The following is a 23,395-nucleotide window of genomic DNA, read 5'->3' as shown; positions in this document are numbered from 1 at the left end:
ATTCTGTGTTGTAAATGGATTGCAGGCTGACACAGCTCAGGGAGATGAGATAACCCAGTGTTCCAGTTAACAAGGAGAATATTCCCGCAGAGGTACAGAGAATGAAAACATCAAGTAGGAAAGCGAACGTTGCCTCTCAGTTTCTTGGATAAAGACGCCCCAGAAACAATTAATTGAAGCCTGCCCACTTGACTCAAGGAAAACGACTTTACATATAAGCAACTTGGCCATCTCAACCTGTGGAATCATGTAAAGGCTAAATCAGTAATCAAATAAATAGATGAATGGATCAAAAAAATAAATTCATAAATAGTTAGAAATGAATGCCAAAACACTAACTACATGCCAGGAATCTAGCTGTGAGTGGGGACAGGGCAAGATACAAGAGGAAGTTACCAAATGTTCCTGGTCCTATGCCCAGGCAGAATCGATAAAAATAGAACCAATAAACTTGACAAATGATACACTGAATTGTGCCATAAGGAGATAATCATCCAAAGACAAATGTAGGAAAGGAAAAAAAAAAAAAGCGCTAGATACACCACCTTTCTATCTGGCTGAGGAAGTGTCAGATACCCTATGATGGAGGTCCAGATTAGCTCTGCTGCTTCGTACCACATCCCTGGAAAAAGAGGGGGAGACAGGACACACCGCTAGTGTCTGTGTATTGTGTTAGAAAATACCTTTGCAAACTAATACAGAAAGAAGATTCACTGGCTCCTTGTAGGAAATTTTAGGGTTGAATTATATTGACAGCAATCAGCAGATAGAAATCTGCTGGAAAAACAGCAGCTTATTTTTCCAGTTGGTTTAAGAGAGATAATTCCTCCCTTTCACAGAGAAACAGTAAGAATTATTGTACATCATATGTAATATATATGAATATAAAAATCATTAACTCCATTATTTACAAGAATACTAATTACCATTCTATGTTAAAATTTTTCAAACACTTTAGTTTGCATATTTATTTATTTATTTATTTGAGCACCTACAGCTCCTTTTTATTCTTCCTTTTTTTAAAAAAAATTAATTTAAATTCAATTAATTAACATATAATACATTATTGGTTTCAGAGGTACAGGCCTGTGATTCATCAGTCTTATATAATACCCAGTGCTTTTTCGTTGTTTTTTAAAGTCTTCAGTGTTCAGGTGAGGGAAGGGCCTCAGGGGCCCCAGGAGTCCCAGGGGCTCCTTCCTCCCTCTCAGCGTATCTCCCCACTCCTCCCTCCAACCTACAGCAGAGCCTCTGCCCTGTGTCCCTCCCTCCTCAGGATGCCTCCTTGGGAACCCCACCCCCACCCCCAGTGTTCAGGTTGCCCTGATCTGGGGACAGTGCTAGGAGCCCTCTCCTGGACTGCTGGCAGAGCACTCAGGCTTGCTGGGATGGAAACAGCAGGGGCGGGGCCATGCAGTTTAAAGCACAGTTAGCATTCTATAAATTTTGTTTGACAAACTCAGGAATGCCCTCTGAGGAATGAATGGGTAAGGTGTTGGGGTGGGGTAGAATAAGGTGTCACTCTAGCACATGGAGTCCTGTAGAACTGAAAGTTAGAAGCCAGAAATAATACCGAGGACCCTAGGGTTAACATCACACTGTACAACTGTATATTTCTTTAACAAAACTCGACAGAAAATATTTTGTTCTATTCATGTTCATAACACTCCTGGGATCTTAAACGCCATTTTCTTTTTGATGAGGAAACTCAGTGAAGTGGGGATTAGTAATTGTAACCAGATATAATAAGAAAATCCCACGGTAAAATCTCGCAGCCAGACTTTGTAAATGAGCCCTGAGAGGCACGAATGTTTGATGACCGTACCCAGCTTTTGCAGAATTTGCCCTCTGATCTGTATGCAGACTGACTGCACCAGGACCTTGTCGCTTTCATTTCTGTATAGCCAGGTACCTACAAAAAAAGAGGGAAAAAAGCAAAGTGGCTTTAGCTTTGAATTGTCAAGGAAATAGCCTGGTGAAATGAAACCATTTTTACAGAAGTCTTCATGAGCACATGCGCTCCAGATTCAAGAGATGATCTTTTCTCTACATTTAGGGAAAGGTCCCAACTCGCTGCTGTAACCTACAAGGCTTCACAGAAATGAACTCCTGTCTGGTCTCCGCCTCTGCCAGCTGACTATGTCCTGCCGCACCGACTTCATTTGTGTTCCTTATCATGGGAGCTGTGTCTTGCTGTTACCTCTGCCTGGGACCCGCTTCCCTCTGGTTCCTGAGGAGACCAGCTCCTCCTTCCAGTCCACCCAAAATTGGCTTGGAGGTCGAGACTGATGACTGCACGTGCACACCAAGAAGGTATGAAAAGATTTAGTACTCATGTAATGAGGCTTTCCGAGGAGAGTAGGCAGGCACCCAAGCTGGTCCATTTGACATGAGTGAAGAGTAGTGAGTGGCTTTGGTTTTTATTGTGATTGGGGTGTGGGGCTGGGGTAAAGTCTCCCACAAGGTACGCTCAATTTATTGATGAGTGAGTTTAAACCAAACCAAACCCCCCCCCCATGCCAGCCTGTCCAGTTATGGGAAAATGTGGATGGGGGAAGGCTGGGGCCTGAAAAGTGTCAGCGGTCAAACACCAAAAATAGAGTCAAATTCATTATCACATCCTCCTTGATTCTGTGTCACACCATGTTCTCTATTCTCCTGGGCTTCTAATCCCAGCGTGTGTGTGTGTGTGTGTGTGTGTGTGTGTGGTATGGAAGATGGGATGTGTGCATATCATAGGTTAGTGATGGTAGCCATAAATGAGGGCTGTATGGTCAATATCTGTATCCCAACTGCCTCCCCACTGGAAATGTCTACAAGTTTCAAGGAGCTTGGGAACCTTGGATCCAAGCACACTGGGATTAAAAATCTCTTGGAAGTTGTGTTCAGTTTACTGGGAAACTTATTGACTTTAATTTCCAGAAATTCAGACAAAATATCTGAAGGTTCGAATGATTTGCTACCCAAATTCCAGGGAGTTCCGGAGACGTCTAGTGTAGGGTAACTATTAGGTTATTGAGTTGCTTTTAAACAAGAACTCCAGTAGATACTGCAGGTGAAGGTCGTTGTGAAGATATGAAAGCACCTTACCTGTTGCTCCATTGTTGCTTATTAGACTGCTCAGGATATACTCTGCTTTTAAAAGTTTCCCTGAAAAGAAGCAACCAAATGCTACACAATTAGTTTTGAACATGTGCCTTCAATACTACTAGTAGTTGATGCTTTAAGATTAACACATTATAACAGGGAACATAACCTTTCTCGGAAACATTCTGTTTTAAAATTTAGAGTCAGGGGCGCCTGGGTGGCTCAGTCGGTTAAGTGATGGACTCTTGATTTCGGCTCAGGTCATGATCTCAGGGTTGTGAGATCAAGCCCCACATCAGTCTCTCTGTTCAGCAGGGAGTCTACTTGAGATTCTCCACCCCTCCCCTCTCCTCTGCCCTCTCTCTTCTGCAAATAAATAAATAAACGCAGGTGGCTTCCCCAGCGCTTCTCCTTGGCTCCTCAGTGTGCAGAGGTCAGCAGCACCCAGCAGTCAGCAGTGTCCTGCAGCATCCTCTCGGGTAACTTCGCAGTGCAGTGCTGCCAGGGAGGGACTTCCCCACGAATGTTTCCTCCTGGCATTCCATAAAGGTGGCTTTGTGGTAAGTTCCAAGGCGCCTCTCAGACAATGGCTTCTCCCAGCACCCAAGAAGGTGGATTTCCGGTGAGTTCTCCTGGCATAGGACCTCCTTGACTTCTCTGCCATCCCATGAGCCATGGCTGTGCCTTCTCCAACAAGGTCTGGGGCGCGGTTCTGGTGTGCCTGGCTGTGGGATTGGGAGCTTTTTCTTATATGCTCTACTTCAGTACAAGGGATAGCGGCTGCTCCTTATAAATGCTTCTCCTGTATTCTTTAGAGTTCTCTTTACTACTTAATAGTAATTGCTCATTAATCCTCTGATATAGTTCATAACTCTTTATATTAAATGTTCCTTGTTCAAATTACTGTGTTGCTTCCATCTCCTCACTGGAACCTAACCAGGAACATCTCTAACCCTAGTTTGTATTTTTAACCTAAATGGGTTGAAAATTTTATAAAACACCTCTCACATCTTAGGTGAACATGAACCAGTTACTACATTATTATTATTATTATTATTATTATTATTGTTACTATTATTATTATTATTATTATTTAGTAAGCTCTACACACAAGCAGGCTTGAACTCATGACCCCGAGATCAAGAGTCACATGCTCTACCAACTGAGCCAGCCAGGTTCCCCTGAATGAAGCAACTTTTAAATATTTAACCATCCTTGTATACCTGGAATAAGTCTTCCTTGACTATAGTGTATTATTATTAATTTAATACAATGCTGGTCAATTTGATAATATTATAAGATTTTTGCATCTGATAAATTATGTAAGTGATACTACCATATAATTTCCTTTTATTTTTATCTTAATTAGTCTGACTTGTGCATTTACCTATTCTTTATTTATCATTGCTTTTTGAATCTCCTACTCCATCTCTATAGATCCAACATCTCCCTTAACAAAACATATTCTTTCATGTGTGTGTGTGTGTGTGAGAGAGAGAGAGAGAGAAACAGGGAGAGAGATGTCTTGAGAATAATAAATATTTTTAGTCTTTGTCTAAAAATGTCTATTTTGTCCTCACTTTTGAATGATGACTTTGCTAAGTATAAAATTCTAGGTTGAAAGCTATTTCCTCTCTCTCTCTCTCTCTCTCTCTTTTTTTTTTGTAGATTCCACTGCTTTCTGGACTCTGTTGTTCCTGATAAAATGCTTTTTGTCAGTCTAAATATAGTTCCCATATCTATAATCTGTCTTTTCTCTTGGTTTCAAGATTTTGTCAACGTTTGATTTTCTGTAGTTTTACCACATTATGTCTAGATGATTAAAAAAAAAAAGAAGTTAGCTCAAGGTTGCATCCATCTCTTCAATGCAAAGACATGTTTTTCTCCAATTCCAGTCAGTCCTCTCAGAAGTCCTATTATGCTTATGTGCTTTTTTCATTCTATTCTCCAAGTTTTAAAATTCCTCTTTCATATTTTCATCTACCTAACTCTAGATGCTTCATTCTCAGTATTTTCCTTAAATATAATTTCCAGTTCCATCACTTTCTCTCCTGCTGTTAGGTCTGCTGCAGGAATGCATTTCAGGTAGATTAGTTAGGGGGTAAGAACACCTGAGAAACTGCCCCAGGAAATTTATCTTTCTTGGAAGGTTGTTACCACTAAGCTGTAACAGGTAGGCACATATTTAGAATCTTTGGATAGTCCTTTAAAAAAAATTATTTATTTTTAAAGATTTTATTTATTTATTTGAGAGAGCAACCGAGCCCACACATGAGAGAGCACAAGTGAGGGGAGGATGGGCAGAGGGAGAAGCTGGCTCCCCGTTGAGCAGGGAGCCCCACGTGGGGCTCGATCCCAGGACCACGGGATCACGACCTGAGCCAAAAGGAGATACTTAATCGACTGAGGCACCCAGGCATGCCGTCCCTTCCTCCCTCCCTTCCTCCCTCCCTCCCTTCCTTCCTTCCTCCAAAGGTTTTATTATTTATCTATTCATTTCAGAGAAAGAGCGAGAGAGAGAGTTCGTGAGCAGTGGGAGGGGCGGAGGGAGAGGGACAAGCAGACTCTGCGCTGAGTGGAGGGTCTCCACTTGGAGCTCGATTCCACAACCCTGAGATCAGGACCCGGGCTGAAATCAAGAGTCAGACGCTTAACTAACTGAGCTACCCAGGCATCCCCAGGTAGTCCTTTGCTACTCAAGTGAGGTTTGGAGAACAGCAGCATCAGTGTTGTCTGGGAGCTGGTTAGAAATGCAGAATCTGAGGCCCTGACACATCCCTACTAAATTAAGATCTGCTTATTTTTAAAAAGATTTATGTATTTGAGAGAGAGAGAGAGAGAGAGAGAGAATGCATGCACAAGTTGGAGGGAGGGCAGAGGGAGAGGGAGAGAATCCTCAAGCAGACTCCCTGTGGAGCATGGAGCCTGATGTAGGTCTCCATCCTAAGACCCTGAGATCATGACCTGAACAGAAATCAAGATTTCCCATGTGCAAACAACTGAGCCACCCAGGTGCCCTGGATCTGCATTTTTTAACAAGATCTTCGGGTGGTTCATTGAAGTTTGGGAAGCACTGCTATAATGAGACTTTTTAAAAAAAACTTTTATTTATTTAAGTAATCTGTATACCCAATGTGGGGCTTGAACTCACAACCCCGAGATTAAGAGTATTCCAACCGAGCCAGCTATTTGTGACTTTTTATCACCGGTCTGAGATGAGATTAAGTGAAAAATGGAGAGTAAGCATTTGGTAATTTTTATATCTTTTGCCAAAGTAATTTTATGACTTCAATCTAATGAGAAATACTTTGGACTTATAGTTTTATGTATTTATGTTTTTATTTCATTTTACTAATAATTTCTATTTTATTGTATTCACCTCAGTTTAAGCAGTTTCTTTGGCAGTTGGTGTCCTCATAGGCACTTGAAATTCGAAAAGCTTAGCCACCAACTTGGGAGAGCTGCTGGGTTTTTGGCTCTCTCTAGCCTTCATCATGTGATTACATTCTTGTAGCCTGTATGTACAAAAGAGGAACTTAGATGCTGTGCTTGCTTTGTAAGCAAATCCCTATCAATTACTAAACTTTCTGACCACAACACTGCTTTTTAATTTCAATTGCTGTATTTTAAAAATTTTTTTAAAGATTTATTTATTTATTTTAGAGAGAGTGCATGCATGTGAGTGTGGAGAGGGGCAGAGTGAAAGGAAGAGAGAGAACCTCAAGTAGACTCCATGCTGGGCACGGAGCCGGACAAGGGGCTCAATCTCATGACCCTGAGATCATGACTTGCGCCAAAACCAAGAGCCAGCCACTTAACCTACTGAGCCATCTGTATTTTTAAATTTCTGAAAATTCTCTTTAGTTCTTTTTCAAAGGGTGAATTCATTTTCTTTTCCTGTTACGTTCTGTTCCTTAAGCATACTATTTTTTAAGCCATATGAGTCTTTCAGGTTGTTCTATTTTTATATGTTGTTTTAGAGGGCCATTTTTCCTGTTTGTTGTACATGCTGTTCTTCTCTTACATGTTTCATTTCCTTTTGTTGCTTACACAGTTTAACCAAGGACTTCGTTAGCAAGGATATTCTCCTGTGGGATTCCTATGCCCCTGGAGTGAGGATGTGTCTCTAGAGCATTGTTTTGTACTTGATATTCTGCTGGGCCCCCAAAATGTCAGTCCCGAACCAGTTTTTTGTTAATTATTTGGGGGGATTCCCTCCCTTGTGGGTAGGGTAAATTCAGACTCCTCACACACGTTTGGCATAGTCTTGGGGTTCTTATTTATTTGGGGAGATCTTTTTTGGCCTCTACCCCAGAGCTTGGGTAGAAAGCAAGCTTCCTTCCTTGTCACTTCTCTGGCTGAGCTGGTGGGGTTGTTCAGTCACCTCTCATAGCTGTGCAACCTCAAAGAATTCCCACTTTGTGCAACTATTTCACTCCTCACATAGTCCCATAGACCTGTCTCTTGTCCCTACATGGGGATTAAAATGACAGTCCCTTCCCCTAGGACCATACCCAAGTGTAAACCCTTCTGGCTATAGTGTCATGAGCAGTAGACTACTGTTTTAACTTTGAACACTTTCTATGTTTCCACACCTAAAAAAAAATATTCACAACATCTATGTGATAGGAGAAGATTATATACTTGCTTAATCCTCCATGTGAAAGAACTGAAGATTTGAACCTTTACCTCTAATTATGGCTTAAAAGGTTTTGCCTCCTAATTTTAAAAGGTAAGAGTGAGCTGGGCAGGCCCAGGATGTCCTCTATTGCCTCTGAAATCCCATGCTGAATGCTCCGACTTTTGGCATGTGTTTTGAGTGGATACTAGGAAGGGCTGAGTTGAAGGGGTAACAGTAGGACTGTGCTGTCCCCTCATATGACCTTTAATCCTCTTCCTTACTCCTTATAATATCATATAGTCCTCTCATTTCTCCATCCCAGCAGTCCCAAATGCTGAGAATGGAGACCGCTTCTCATGGTACCTTCTTTACAAGGACACCACTGCTGCTCCAAGCCCCTCTCTCTGAGACATCCAGCGTATGGGGAGGCTTAAGAGTTGTTTGTTGGGGGGGGGGATGCTGAGTGGCACAGTAGGTTGAGAGTCTGACTTGGTTTCGGCTCAGGTTCCGATCTCAGGGTTGTGAGATCGAGCCCTGTATCGAACTCCGAGCTCACTGGAGTCTGCTTGAGTTTTTCTCTCCCCCTACTCCCACTGTTGCACTCTCATTCTCTCTAAAATAAATTAATCTTTTAAAAAAACTAAAAGAGCTGTTTGGGGGGAGAAGTTCACAAAAATCACTCAACTCTGAGACTGTGTTTGTTTTCTTGTGGCTCTTCCGGCAGTATCTTTGAGAAAAAGACAACCAACTGTTGGGGAGTGAGATCTAGAATTTTATCTTAGACACAGGCTACGAATCAGCAGAGGAGCACACTGCTCATGATGATATCTAGGCTTACTTGTTATCATGGTCAGAAGCATGAGAGAAACAGCGAAACAAACAAGTGAAAAAATCAGTTTGGCTGTGTAAAACAAAGCTATTAACATGCCTGCCTTCCGCTTGACCTCAATTTCCATGTCACACTATAGCAAATCCGTATATCATAAAATAGGCCACCTTAGCTCTGTTCCAAGCTCTAATTGAGGAGAACCAACGTTACAACTCTGCCTGTGCGCGCCCAGCCTTCATCATCCTGTTCTCCCCACGGAATGCTATGCACACACACCATCGCCATCCCATGCGATCTGAAGAAATATTAGTTGTTAGGTTTCCCTCATACCCCAAACATTATAAACGCCAAACATTGTAAAATGTCCCAAGTCAGGGATATTGGAAGGAAGCAAGTCTTCCCAAGTTCAACTCTGTCCCCGCAGTTACTCTAGGAAAGTAATAAACACGGACACAATTTATGCACAGCTGCAAGAACTTGAAAGTGAATGAAGTTGGGCTTTTGAAAAGTGAACCTCCACAAGCCCATTTCTCTCATGTCCTTTTATCTCTGTCCCTCTCTGCATCCAACAATTGTCCCATTTAGTATAGTAGTACAGTTCCTTTTCAAAGGAAATGAAGTAAAGATACTTTAACCCCTTGAAGACCAGACTTACTTAAGCAATAATAATAGCTAAAATCAATTTAAAAAAGGAGCCAGTTCTGTTTTTAGGAAGGGCAAATCTGCCTTCTACTTTTGTCTTTTATTCTTACACTCTTAGAAAGGAGGATAACAGGCTACACATTTCTCTACCTCATGGTTTTCAGTAATTTAAATAATTCAAAAATTCTATAGAAGTAAACTTCACTGTAATACATAGCAGGCCTTTTCTCCCTCCAGCCCCCCTCTACAGTGCATCCTAAGTTAGAATGTCAGCCTCATTTATCATTTCATTCAAAGTGACAGAAGAAGAAAAAAAGATACTTTAGGGCCTAATCAGGTACTGTACCGGTGTTCCCGGTGATGGAAAAAACCCTTAAATTACTTCAGTGGATTTGTCAGCTCTATTGTTAGCATAGTCAAGTGGCCCTACAGAAAGGAGACAGGAGAACTAAGAGAAAATAGTCGAATTTTAATCTGCTTTTTAAAGGCTCTTGGTCAGAAGTATAGCAATTCAGATACCCCTGTTTGAAAGCAGCAGGACAGATTTGTTAGAAGACAAAAGCTCCAATTAGTATTTTCCACACCCTTTCACAATTTTCTCAACTGCTTTTGGCTCTGAAACCCTTTATGCCAGGGCCTTTGTGCTGGCAAGAGGCGGGTGGAAGGGCACCTCGGAGGGCCGGGGGCGGGGAGAGCCCGCGGCTTGAAAAGATGGCCCGCAGGCGCGGGTGCCCGCCGTCCTCCCGCGGAAGTCAAGGAGCCCCGGAGCGAAGGCGAGCCCCCCGGCTGGTCGGCCCCAGGACCGGAGGGCCAGCAGGAGGGAGGCCTACCTGAGTTGACCGAGAGTCGGGCTTGGCGAATAACCACCTGCGGGGCAATCGGCGTTGCTGGCTGCAACTTGTGGAGCCCTTTGGCGACCTGCAGGAGTTTGCCGGAGACGTCGAGCCCGTACAGGAAGCGGTCGCTTAGGAACACAATGGCGGCAGCAGTCGCACAGTCGCGGGCGAGGATGGAGGCTTTCAAGGACGCCTGGAGGAACACCCATGCGACATAATGAACCAGACAGAAGCAGCGCCCCGCAGAAAATGAAGGCCGCCTTGGGACCAAGCTTAGTCTTCTGGGTGGTTTTTGTTGTTGTTGTTGTTTTTAACCAAAACAAGAACAACAAAACCTAGAACTAGGGGAAGAACATACATTATTGGGCGGCTGAACCCAAAGGAAAAAATAAATAAGGGAAAATCCAATTCAATTGTGAGATTAAATCTTTCATTTTGTTTTCCCCACTACATTTCTAAAATTATACAAGTGATAGATGCATATTTCCTGTTATTAGAAAATTCAAACACAAGGTAAAAATGAAAAGTGACTCTTAGTTTCCCGACTCTTTACCTTAAGTTTTCCCCTCCTCCTCCCCAATCTCATTCTCACTCTTCCTCATCATGGTTTCAGAGCGATCCTTCTAGAAACTTCTACCGTCTTGTGTATATTTAGACATGAATTGGTTCCTTGCCTTGCTCTCTTCCCCCTTTCTCCTCTCCCTCTTTTTCTCTCTCATAAATGAGATGATACTAGACATATTGTTATGTTAGTTGGTTCTCTCAGTCATCTTAGCATCTAGTAAAGCGTTCCACATCGGTTCATAACACTCTGCTTCACTCATCGCCTACATTTTAATTGAGAAGAAATATAGAATTTTAGGCAATATTTTAAATTTATATTTAGGTAATGAATAAAACAAGAAAAAGAAGAAAACAGGCATGGAATGAAAGTGTAACATAAAGAGTGAGAAGCAGAGATAAGTGAGGCAAACTTGTATGGACAAACATCATCTTTTGGTCTCCAAGGTGTTACACTCAAGAGAGTCAAAGTCATGTAGCTAACAGCATAAATGAGTTTCCCACTCTGTAGTACTTTCTCCATTTGCTAGACTAAATCAAGCAGTGTTTCCTGAGCATATTGGTTCACATAGGAAGCCAAGAAAGCATTGCTCATTTTCCTAGCACAATGTTACTACACAAAGCACTGATTTCTTTACCACATAATCCTAAGTACTAACACTTGCTGAGTAAAACTAGATGCAGAGCACAGTGCTAAGTGCATTATGTGTCCTAATTCGCTCACTCTTTACAACAATCCTAACAGGCAGATTCTAATAATACCCCCATTTTACAGATGGGAAACCTGAGACTCATAGAGGTTAGGTAACATGCCCAATGTCACATGACCTGTGACTAAGAGGGGAAATTTGAATATAGGAAGTCTAGGTCCAAATCTCACATGTTCAAGTTCCATGTTGTACCAACTTTATTTTAGGAAAACAGGAGTTGGGTATCAATTATCTGATACTTGCAGTGATGCCGGTAAATACCAAATATGTAATCGGCGTTGTTACCATTGCTGATCTGGTATACTTTTGGTATATCTCTTATGGTGTGCTGTTCTATAGCACTGCATGTAGAACATAACATTTATATTTATAGGTATTCATTAATCAGTTAATGCCTACCAATAACCAGCACAATAACCGCTCTATTTTCATACTGATGCTTTCTTAACTCGATAAGGCATTTGTCTACATAATTCTGGGGTTCAGCTAGCAGATCTCCTGTACTCTAATATGAAGCTATACCTTTCAATTTAGCCTTTATCAGAATTAAAGGTAATGTTTAACCTCTTGTCTGCCTAATTCTTGTTTTATTTCTCAGTTTGCTCAGAATCCAGGAGGAAAAGAATCCTGGATCCTCGCAAAGATCCCAATGTTAATCATGGCCTAATATACCATAATCCTTTCTAAGAAAACTGCTCTGCCCACAGCTCCTGTCTTTGAAACTGACATGCATTTTGCTGCTGGAACTTGACTCCATTGCCCCACCCTACCACCAGCCCAAAGCTAACCCCAGAGTGCTCATCTGATCCCTGGTCCCATGACTCTGTGGCCTGGCTTGAAAAAATGAACTCTCAAATCTGAACTAAGAAACATAGAAAGAGTGGGAGTCAGGGTAGAAAGAAGCAGAAAATAGAATGTAGCTAAGTCACATTTATGAGCAGCAACAGACTGAAGATGGAAGAATGATGCCTCTGAATCTAAATGTACCTTTTCAAGAGGCCATTCTTAGAGTTCCAGGCCTCCTTGATTGTTCCATTATGTTTTCATAATAATGCACACCCCATTTCGTGAATTTGCTTGAGTGAACCTTTGTTCCTTCCAACCAAAAAAAACTAAAACTGAAGTGTTCAGAACTTCTATTGAGAATTGTCATATTTTAAAATGAGAACAAGTCAGTCAATTGACCTTCATAAACTGTAAATTCAAATGGAAAGGAAAATTTATGGTTTTATGTATGCCCAGCTCTGTTCATAAAGGCTGGTCTCTGGTCAAGAGTCCTTCCTATGCAAGGAAGGTTTGCAACCTCAGCTGTTATCTGCAGAACTTGCAGCCTCTTCCACTGCTAGGCTTCCTGAAACGTGTGCTTGGAAAGAGCAATGCTATTGCTGTCACCCTGCTCATGACCACGTATCTTGCAGGGTCCTCAGCAAGCCACAGTGAGTTCCCTCTCTTTGCGGTTGCCCTTTGGTGTGTGCTTCATGGTCAGCTCTGCTCTCCCTTCTCACAGGTGCCCTGGTTCAGTTTTAGGGTAACCGTATACCTACTTGGGATGCAATGCTTAGTGACAGGCTATTTTCCAGAAATGATTCTCAATCCTTACCTGATAAAAATGGTTTCCATCATTGTAGTACCATCTAGTTTATGAGAAACATTCACATACACTATCCCATTTGAATTTATAGTAACCATAACATCTAAGTAAGGTAAGGAAACTGAAGTTGAGTGACTTTCCAAATTTACAAAGTCCAAAGGATCAGGGTCAGGCAGGAACCCATGTCTGTATCTTTTTAAAATAATTTTTCTTATTGTGGTAAACAACGCATAACATAGAATTTACCATCTTCACCACTTTCAAGTGTACAGTTCAGTAGTGTTAAGTATATTGTTGTGGAATAGATCTCCAGAACTTTTCCATCTTGCGAATATGGAAATCTATACCGATCAGACAACAACTCCCCTTTCCCCACCACAACCCAGCCCCTGGTAATCACCATTTTACTTTCTATTCCTATGAATTTGATTATTCTAGGTACTCTAAGTAAGTGGAATCATATAGTTTTTGTCTTTTGGTGACTGGTTTATTTCATTTAGCATAATGTCCTCAAGGTTCATCCATGCTGTAGCATGTGACAAAATTTCCTTCCTTTTTAAGGATGAATTATTCTGTTGTATGTATATACCAAACTTTGTTTATCCATTCATTTGCTGATGGACATTTGGTTTGCTTCAAACTGGTGGCTATTGTGAATAGTGCTGCGAAGGACATGCACATGAAAATATCTCTTCAAGATCCTGCTTCCAATTATTGTGGCTATATATCCAGGAGTGGAATATATGGATCATAGTGTAATTCTATTTTTTATTTTTTGAGGAAGGTCCAGCTTGTCTTCCTTAGAAGTTGTACCATTTTACAATCCCACCAACAGTGAACAGAGTTCCAATTTCTCCCTATCCTTGGCCAACACTTGAGAAACACAACTGTCTTAAGAATCAATCTTTCTTCTACTTCCTCCCTATGGTCTGATCAAGGTGATTTTGCTCAGTGCCTAACCTGGGCATAAGAAGCTGGGTCTTTGGAGCTAGGGCTAAACTTGTCACTCACTGAATACAGACAGTTTCTAAGGAAAACATATCCTTTATTATGATGAGCAAATTCTAAAAGAGCCAAAAAAAAAATTGAAAAGAGTGTTCTTGTTATGTATTTAAAAGTAAAGGAAAGAAGAGAAAACTTTATAGGAGATGGCCTTTAATTCCAGTGTTTTGAAATTCTCTAGTAAAAGTTGGTACCATGAATTTGGTGATTAGCTTGAAATTATTCTAGTGGACAAACTTCACACTGAGCTGCAAAGACACTTTGCAAATCCAGTGAAAACTTCTGTGAGGTGGTCTTCCTGACTTGAGACAATGGAGATTCTAGGAGTCTGGGTAGGTCAAGGTGGCCAGAGCTCACAGAGAGGGCTATACAAAGCAAGAAGTCCAGAGATCTGAAGAGGGTTCCTTGAGTTTTCAGCAGAGCTCATGCATGGAAAGACACCACCCAAAGCTGAAGAAAGCACCACCTGAAAGGACTGAGGAAACAGTCCCCAGGCTTCATGTAGGACTTGTGTTTCCACCAACCAGAAAGGAAAATCTTATTGTTCACATGCATGGGGTAGAGTATTCAGACGGGCATCACTTCAATAGTGAGACAGAATTAGAATAAGGTGGCTCTTGGCCCACTCTAAAAGTTTAGAAGCAAGCTTGAAAAAGATCAAACAATTTCCTAACTTGATTGAGCCCCAAAACAAAGTTCAAGGATATTTACAGGCTCACAAAATACCCACCATCCTACGTGGTGAAATTTACAATGTCTGGCATCCAGCCCAAAATTACCAGGCATGGGAAAAAAAAGCCCATATTGCAGAGAAAAATAAATCAATAGAAACTGACCTCAAAATGACAGTTATTATAACTGTATTTCATCAGTTCCAGAAGGTAGAGTAAAAACTAGGTGGAATTACAAACATGGGAGGGAGATGTAAAAATGATCCAAATCAAAGTTCTAGAGATTAAAAAATAGATAATGTCTGAAGTGAAAGCACAGATACCTGAATTTGTTTCCTAGCTGCCATTTATTTGCCATGGTAAGTTACTTAAACTCTCTGAGTCTCAGTGGCTTCCTCTGTGAAATGTGGATAATATTTATTTGCAGTGCTTTTCAGGATTAGAGGAAATGTGAGTCAAGCGCTCAGCACAGGGCCTGGCACATGGTGAGTGCTTAATAAATGACAGGGAACACTGTGGGGGAAAAAAAAGGAACAAGAAGTCAGTTCATGCATTCCCACTCTCCTGCATGAGAAAATAACAAGAAAAGACAGGCTCTGGAAATACATGTCAGCGGAATTTTCAATAGAGTAGAAAGGAAATAATAGATCATGTGTATAACATCTCTAAGGCTTATTTCAGAAAATGTCTAAGCCTCTAATTTCTTTTAATCTCTTTCTTCTCTTCACCAACTCTGAGGAGTGATGTTACTAGAAACCGAGAAAGAAAAGGAAAATGAGCAGGCTTTATGGCGGTTGGTGAAGGAAAGCTGGTTCCTGAAAGGGGGCCTTCTCAGCACGTGCGAGTTGCTTTTGGCTGTCGCCAATGGAGGAATCCCTCCCCGAGCACCTGTAAACTGATGCTGCAAACACCCTATTCTGCATCCCGCATGAACACGCCATATATTTGAGCAGAGAACATTGCCTAATCTATTTTTCCCCCTTCTACTCTTAATAGATTGGAGCACAAAAGCCTGAGAGAGGGTGACCTGCCAGACAAAGGGCCTTTGAGTTCCTTGGAAAAGTAGACTTGGAGGAGGATGGAAGGAATCCAAGTGGCCCTATTATTTCCACTTGCACTAATTAGACATTTTTCTGTCAGCTATTGAGCACTGCTGAGAGGCCAAACTCACTGAATTCATTTCTAAAGTGTTTACAGAAGTTTGCATCTGTTTGTGTCTCTTCAGGAGGAAAATAAGCACTTCAATAGCATTGTGGAAAATCTAAACGAAGCATCCTATTCTGGAGGACCTGGCATCCCCACAGCTGCATAATTTAGCTCCGTTCAGGGCCGAACCTCTCGCATCTCTCTCCAAAACCTAACGATGCAAAATGCAGAGAAGTCAACTCAGGAGAATCTTTTTTTTCTTGTCATTGTCTTTTCTCTCCCTCTTTTGAAACAGCAGCATGCTGTGCACTACATACAGATTTAGGTGGGTATCATTCTTGTAGCCCCTCTCTCGTGTTTCTACCAGCACTCTGAGAAATTAGTACCCACTTTCATTTGCTGCCAAGTGAGGGGATAGTAAATTCCTCAGCAGCCACGCAGAATACATCACCATCCTGGGAATCTCCCCCAAATGTACGCCCGGGGAGCACTCTGACTTCAGAAGGAGGGGAATGAAAGGAGGCCAGGGTGTGTGGCAGGGAAGGACACTAAAAGAGAAAGTTTCCCTACATGGTAAAATGTGCCTGGGTTATGCACAATTAGATTAACATGAAAGAGAGTCCCTCCCCCACCCCCACTCCCTAAAAAAGAAAGAAAAAGAAAACAACACAAAACCCCTAACCCACTGCCTACATGGGCAGTGCCTTTGAAATGCATATTGGTCTACATGGAATTTGATTCAGGATTCTTTTGTTTGGGTTTGTAGGCCTATGACTGACCTGCCATCACAGAGGACTCAAAAATATGATCTTTTTAGACAATCTCACAGCAACAGAATTTTAGTGTTGGAATCAACATAGGATAACTCAAGAAAAAAAACACAAAAATTCGAACAGGAGTTCTACCCCTTTGTCTTCCCCCAGCCTGACACAAAGGCTGTCAGATTGTCCACATGGCCACCAAATTGTGTTTTTCTGGTTGACTGACCATGTTCCGATACAAATGTGTGGATATAGATAAGAGAGTGTGCTGGATTTCTAGAGACAGGCTTACAAATGTGTGTGTGTGTGTGTGTGTGTGTGTGCTTGTGCGTGTGCAACAACCCCACAGTTGTTTTTTCTCATCTGTTTTCGGAATGGAAATACGGGGTTCTAATTGAGTTTATGGCACAAAGGGAACTTCACGGCTAGAAAGCTGAGTCAGGTGGTAAAGGAATCAAACTCCACAATGAGATTTCAACACACAGATGATTGAAAAAATGCTAAAGAGCCTTTGCTAAGGGCTTTTGCTGAACAGCAGCAAGGAAAAGTGTGTGCCGTTTTCATGGTTCCTTGCATTAGTGGTAGCCCCTCCCGGTACTGAGCGTCAAGTTTGGGTCCCAGCTATGGGTTCAAAGCCGGGATACATTCGCAGCAATGACAATGGCAGCTGTTCTCTAGGGGGGCTGGGTGAGGGGACTCAGAACTGAAGCCATCTGGCATTGCAATTGGCAGGAATAGTGTAAAGGGAAATTATTGCTGCATAGCAAATTGGGAGATTGGAAAAAGGCAGGGGAAAGATGTCCTGAGGTGAGGAATTAGCAGAACAAATAAATGAAAAGTGAGGATGCCTGCATATTTATACATCAACAATAAATCAGACGAAGAGTAGAAGCCATCGAACTGGACTACTCAAGGTCAACGGAAGACCAAGCATATCATGCTCCGTGTTCACCCACCCACTGATGTGGTGAGGGAGGAAGAGAAAAAAAACTTGAACTTTCCTAAGGTTTATGCCCAAGACCAGTGAATACTTCATCAACCTGCCTTTGTTTTACTAGTGCAACATGCAGATTCACGCCCTTTTGAAAAATAGTTCTGTATCTTTTTCTTTATATACCTAAAGATAACATTTCAATCGTCTCTCCCTGTTTTTCATCCTTTCTCTCTCAAATCTACCATAGATGGAGTTGGCTATCTTTTAAAAGAAAAAGAAAGCAGTTTCCAAACAGAGAACCACCTACCCAGAATCCTACTGGAATCTCATGGTCCCTGGGAGCCAGGGACCTGCATGCCTTAGTCTCTTCAAGGTTGCCGTGGCCACCATGACTCCAGTCATAATTGGTCATTTCAACATCCACAACAATGATTCACTCAGCACACCGGTCTCTCCTGCCACGGCCTCCATACTTCCAACAATCTTGTTCTACACCAGCCCTAGTCCCTATGTCTGTGGTACCTATGACTCCCATGGTCAGAAATACCCTAGAACTTGCAATTTTGGTGGCAGCACAGTCTGAATCTCAACTTGACCACTTGGTTCTCTGATATTTATCTCATATTCTAGCTGCCCTTATCAGGACCTCAACTCCAACAATTCTGTAACCCTTTAGGGACAACCACATAATCCACTGACCCTACTATTTTTTGCTATGCCATCAATTCCCTCATGTTCTTGCTTGATTCTTTAAATTCCCAGGGTGCATCAATATAGTGACTTTTTAAAAAAGCATTCTTTTTTTTTTTAAAGATTTTATTTATTTATTCAACAGAGATAGAGATAGCCAGTGAGAGAGGGAACACAAGCAGGGGGAGTAGGAGAGGAAGAAGCAGGCCCACAGCGGAGGAGCCTGATGTGGGGCTCGATCCCATAATGCCGGGATCACGCCCTGAGCCGAAGGCAGACGCTCAACCGCTGTGCCACCCAGGCGCCCCTAAAAAAGCATTCTTGACTCCTTTGTCACTTTCTGCTTCTGTCATGTTTGTCTGGCAATTCCAATCATATTTATTGTTAAGGGAAAATGTTGGCCTCACATTAAAATCACCTAGGGGGACTTTAAAAAGTTCAGATGTCCAGATGGCACCCCAGACCAGTTAAATCAGATTCTCAGCAAGTGTACCCACTCATCGATTTCTTTTAATATTCCCAGGTGATTCCAAAGTACAGGTACAGCTGCAACCTCCCAAGCTAGCCTGACTGTTGGCCTTTCCCCATCCCTCATTTCCTCCTTCTTGCTAAAGATGGAACAAATTATCTAATAGGTGGAGTATACCTGCCTCAGACCTTCCTCTCCCATCTTTTCTCTTCTTTTAAAGATTCTATTTATTTATTTGAGAAAGAGAGAGAGAGCACAGAGGGAGAGGGAGAAACAGACTCCCCTGCTGAGCAGGGAGCCCAACTTGGGACTTGATCCCAGGACCCTGAGATCATGACCTGAACCAAAGGCAGATGCTTAACCAACTGAAGCACCCATGTGCTCCTCTCCCATCTTTTCAAAACTTCCTCCCTGTTCTGCAATAAGGGAAGGAGCCTGCCAGCAACAAGATGAGTCTGGGGTGGAGAATTTACCAACCCACTTGTCTGAACACCTAAAGCTACATTCTCCTATCCATTTTAGAATAATGACAGTTGCGGGGTGCCTGGGTGGCTCAGTTGTTAAGTGTCTGCCTTCAGCTCAGGTCATGATCCCAGGATCCTGGGATCAAGCCCCACATCGGGCTCCCTGCTCCACTGGCAGGGAGCCTACTTCTTCCTCTCCCACTCTCCCTGCTTGTGTTCCCTCTCTCGCTGGCTCTCTCTCTCTCTCTGTCAAGTAAATAAATAAAATCTTAAAAAAAAAAAAAAGAATAATGATGGTTGCTCTTTTGCATCTATCTTTCAGTTGGTTCTGAACACAGGAGGTGATGATGAATGTTATTTATTGTCATTTACAATCCCCAAATTATATCTACTTCTCTACCTAACCCGAGCCTCTACCCAAACAATTTTAATGTGGCTGGAGAAAAACACACAATCATGACACTTTAAATTTATGGCCATAACCTTAAGTTGGCCCTCAGCTCAGCCTCACAGTCCAGCTATGCTCACACTTTCTGCTTTCTTCTCAAGCTGCCACACTCTCCATGGACAACCTGGCTTCTTATTTCACTGAGAAAACAGTCAATGAGAAGCGACCTTCCTCATTGTCTTACCCAGATTTACCAACCCTCTTGCGGTGGAGCCCACGTTCCAACCTAGACTCCCATTGGCAGGTTTAAGGCCAACCTCCCACTTAAGGCCAACCTCCCACTCAGTTCTATCCCTTCCTCTTTGTTAGAGGACACTGCCTGTAAACACTCCCTTTCTCTTTCTGCATCATTGATTTCCTCATCTCTACTGGATCATTCTTATCAGCATACAAACCTAGCACCTTCTATCTTTAAGAAGTTTTCCTTTACCCAGACATCTTTGTCTTTGTCCGTTCAAGCTGCTATAATATAAAATGCTATAAACTGGGTGGTATAAACTCTGTTATAAACAACAGAAATTTATTTCTCACAGTTCTGGAGGCTGGGAAGTCAAAGGGCAAGGTGCCGGCAGATTCAGTGTCCGGTAAGAGCCCACTTCCTAATTCACAGATGCCATCTTTTCCCTGTGTCTCCCTGGGGCCTCTTTCATGAGGGTATGGATCCCATTCATAAGGGCTCTGCCTTCATGGCCTAGTCACCTCCCATAGGCCTCACCTCCTAATACCTTCACCTCGAGGGTTAGGATTGCAACATAGGAATTTGGGGTGGGCGAGGGGACATAATACTTGGTCCACAGCAATCTCTCCCCAGATCCTATCCCATTGTCTCTGCCCTCTTCATAGCCAATCTCAAGAGTTGTCTAAACTCACTGTCTTCATATCCTCATTTCCCATTCTTTCTTAAATCTATATCTTTCATCCCCAACACTCCACTGAACCCATCCTTTTCAAGGTTGCCAACAACCTCCAAATCCAATGACCATTTATTAATCTTTATTCAAATTCCTAGAAACATTTGATTGAGCCAATTAATCCCTTCTTTTTACTCACATGATTTCTGGCATTTCACACCCTCCTGGTTTTCTTTTTTACTTCACTGGCTTCTCTTCTTCACTCTACTCTGCTGGAGTATTCTTCTTTTCCAGCCTCTGAATGTTGAATGCCCTAAAACTCAGTCCTGAAACTGCTTCTCTTCTCTAGCTATACTCTAGCTAGACTGTCCCATAGCCTCAAAGATCATTTCTGTTGGTGAATCCCAAATTTGAACACCATCCTAAGTCTCCTTCCTGGAATGCAGCCTTGTATATGAAATTGCCTAGACAACAGTTAGCTTGTCAATTAGGTATCCCAAAATTAGCATACTTAAAACAGAGCTCTTTATTTTCTCTTCTATACTTGCTTCTCCCTCTGTGTCCTCCCGCTCAGTAAAGACAATCCATACATTCATTTGCTTAGGACAAAACTTTAGAGTTTTGACTCCAAGTTTGTGACTCTTTTCCTCTTGTCCAACCCATCAGCAAATCCTGTTGGCTGTGCCTTTAAACTACACACAGATGTCTACAATATTTATTATTGAAGTTAATGTCATGGTTATATGTGGTGACAAAGAAATGTTAGTGAAGCCTGAGAAATTGGAATCCTTATACCTTTTTTTTTTTTTTTTTACTATGAAAATGTCTGTAAAACCATAGCAAAACTATTTTCTTAGAGGACCTTTTCACTGGAAATAAACATAAAATGAAAAGCAAAATCAAAAGTCTATATTAGTTGATATAACACTTAACTGTGGACAGAACTTAACTGAGTTGAGGCTCATGAGCTTAATCTCAAAAACGAGGGGGAACTCATCATTGCAATACACTCCATTAATAGGGGAAAACTTTGCACATGAAGCTTTATAACGTAGCAAATTCTTGGCATATGATTTACTGAGAATTCATTCATTCACCCAACAAAATATTTATTGAGCATCTCCTAGATGCATCTTATAGGCATTGGATATATAATAATAACAAAGACAGACATGGTGTTATCTGATCTGTAAACATCCTGAAGATGCAAATTCTCAGCTAAATGGATTGGGTGGCTTTTAGAAAATATAGAATGTATGAATGTCAGAGTTAAAAATGGAAATTTAATATTTAGATCACAAGCTTAGCATTACAATCTGAGTCAACACATTGAGTGCGAGTCCAAAAATGGGTCCCTAGAAGAAGGGTTATTTGATGCAGAAGATTCATTCTTCTCCTATGTCCTAACCACCTTGACTCCTGGGGAGATGCCCTCCCTTCCCAAAGAGTCCAAATCTGGTCAAAGGCAAAGTCTTTATCTAATATGGAATTAGAAGACCCTTGTAACTGATGTTACAAGGTGTTCGTTTGTTTCCTGGGAACTAAGTCCACCTCATGTGGATATTACTTCTCTTAACAACCAATGGGTTTTTGTGAGAGAGATCATAGCTAAGAAGTCTCAGGCTTTGCCCTTAAGGCATTCCAGGGGGCATTCCAGAATACTGGGTCACCACCATCTATGCTTTTTCTATTTCAATGGCTGTCTTGAATGGTTGCAGAGGAAGAGCCAGCTTGACAATCAGTTTTGCAGCCTGGGGTACTCTCACAGCTACATTAGTGATGACTTTCCTCTCTCTCTCTTTTTTTTAATAGTGGTGGTGTGGGTCTGCTGGTGCTGGGGAAGGGACTTATGAAGAAGTTCACCTGTCAGATTCACTAACATACTGTTTGGAGTGTTAAGTTGTTTGCATTGTTTAAAAGGTTGCCTATATACATTAATAAATAAATCTGAAAATATTTCAGTCATTTTTGATGTCCTGATAGCAAAATTCATCTAGAGGCTTGATTATTTGATCTTAGCTTCTGCTTTTTTTTTTAATTCACATTTCATTTATTTTATTTTGTGTGTGTGTGTGTGTGTGTGTGTAAGTAGTATATTCACATAGTTCAAAATGTACTTATAGTGATATAGTGAAAAGTCTGCCACCCTGGCTCAAGCTCCTACCTCCCCTCCAAGAACGTGATTAACATTGTCTATTTCTTATATGTCTTTCCAGGGAGGTTTTTTTTTGTTTGTTTGTATTTTTCTTTTGAGTAATAACTCAGTTTATTAACAACTAAATGGTATTTTAAAAAATATAAACGAATACTAAGGGTAACACTGTAATATCAAAATATTTGAAAATCTACAAAATATTTTATACCTGCTTCCTTTTTTTAGTATTGTGACTTTTATTCTTGTGACTTATTCATTCCATAACTGGCAGCTTGTATCTCCCTCTCCCCTTCACCCATTTTTCCATCCTCTCACTCCCCTCCCCTCTGGCAACCATCGGTTTGTTCTCTGTATTTACAAGTCTGATTCTGCTTATTTGTTTACTCACATTTTTTTAAGATTCCATATATGAGTGAAATCATATGCTATTTGTCTTTCTCAGTTTGACTTATTTCACTTAGCATAATACCCTCTAGGTCCATCTAAGTTGTTGCAAATAGCATGATCTCATCCTTTTTATGGCTGCATAATATTCCATTACATATAAATATAAATGCACACAAACACACACACTGCATCTTCTTTACCCATTGGTCTACTGATGGACATTTAGGTTGCTTCCATATCTTGACTACTGTAAATAATGCTGCAATAAACATAGGGGTGCATATATCTTTTTGAATCAGTGTTTTTATTTCTTTGGATAAATAGCCGGCAGTGCAATTATTGGATCATATGATATTTCTATTTTTAACTTTTTGAGAAACATCCATACTGTAGTTGTGCCAATTTACATTCCCACCAACAGTGTATGAGGGTTCCTTATTCTCCACATCCTTGCCAACACTTGCTGTTTCTTGCCTTTTTGATTTTGCCATTCTGACAAGTGTAAGAAAATATCTCATTGTGAGGGGCGCCTGGGTGGCA

General features: G+C 41.5%; 1 protein-coding gene across 6 annotated transcripts in view; it reads right to left on the bottom strand.

Moving 5' to 3' along the window:
- ALPK1 (alpha kinase 1) overlaps positions 1 to 23,395 on the bottom strand; it is a 121,538-nt gene that overhangs the window by 15,919 nt on the left and 82,224 nt on the right. For 5 of the 6 annotated variants that reach the window (XM_045799139.2, XM_045799137.2, XM_045799140.2 and 2 more), the window contains 4 exons: positions 10,010 to 10,208; positions 3,091 to 3,150; positions 1,826 to 1,912; positions 546 to 622 (listed from right to left, as the gene is read on the bottom strand). In XM_045799139.2, coding sequence (XP_045655095.2) covers positions 546 to 622; positions 1,826 to 1,912; positions 3,091 to 3,150; positions 10,010 to 10,208 — 423 coding nt within the window. Of the gene's footprint in view, positions 1 to 545; positions 623 to 1,825; positions 1,913 to 3,090; positions 3,151 to 6,466; positions 6,584 to 10,009; positions 10,209 to 23,395 lie in introns of those variants that run through there. The other variant, XM_087866399.1, reaches the window with a different exon arrangement.

The sequence above is a fragment of the Ursus americanus genome, chromosome 13 (assembly GCF_024610735.1).
Source record: "Ursus americanus isolate L20-20 chromosome 13, mUrsAme1.1.p, whole genome shotgun sequence".
In the NCBI taxonomy this organism is placed as follows: domain Eukaryota; kingdom Metazoa; phylum Chordata; class Mammalia; order Carnivora; family Ursidae; genus Ursus; species Ursus americanus.
This window is presented reverse-complemented; position numbering and strand designations above follow the sequence as displayed.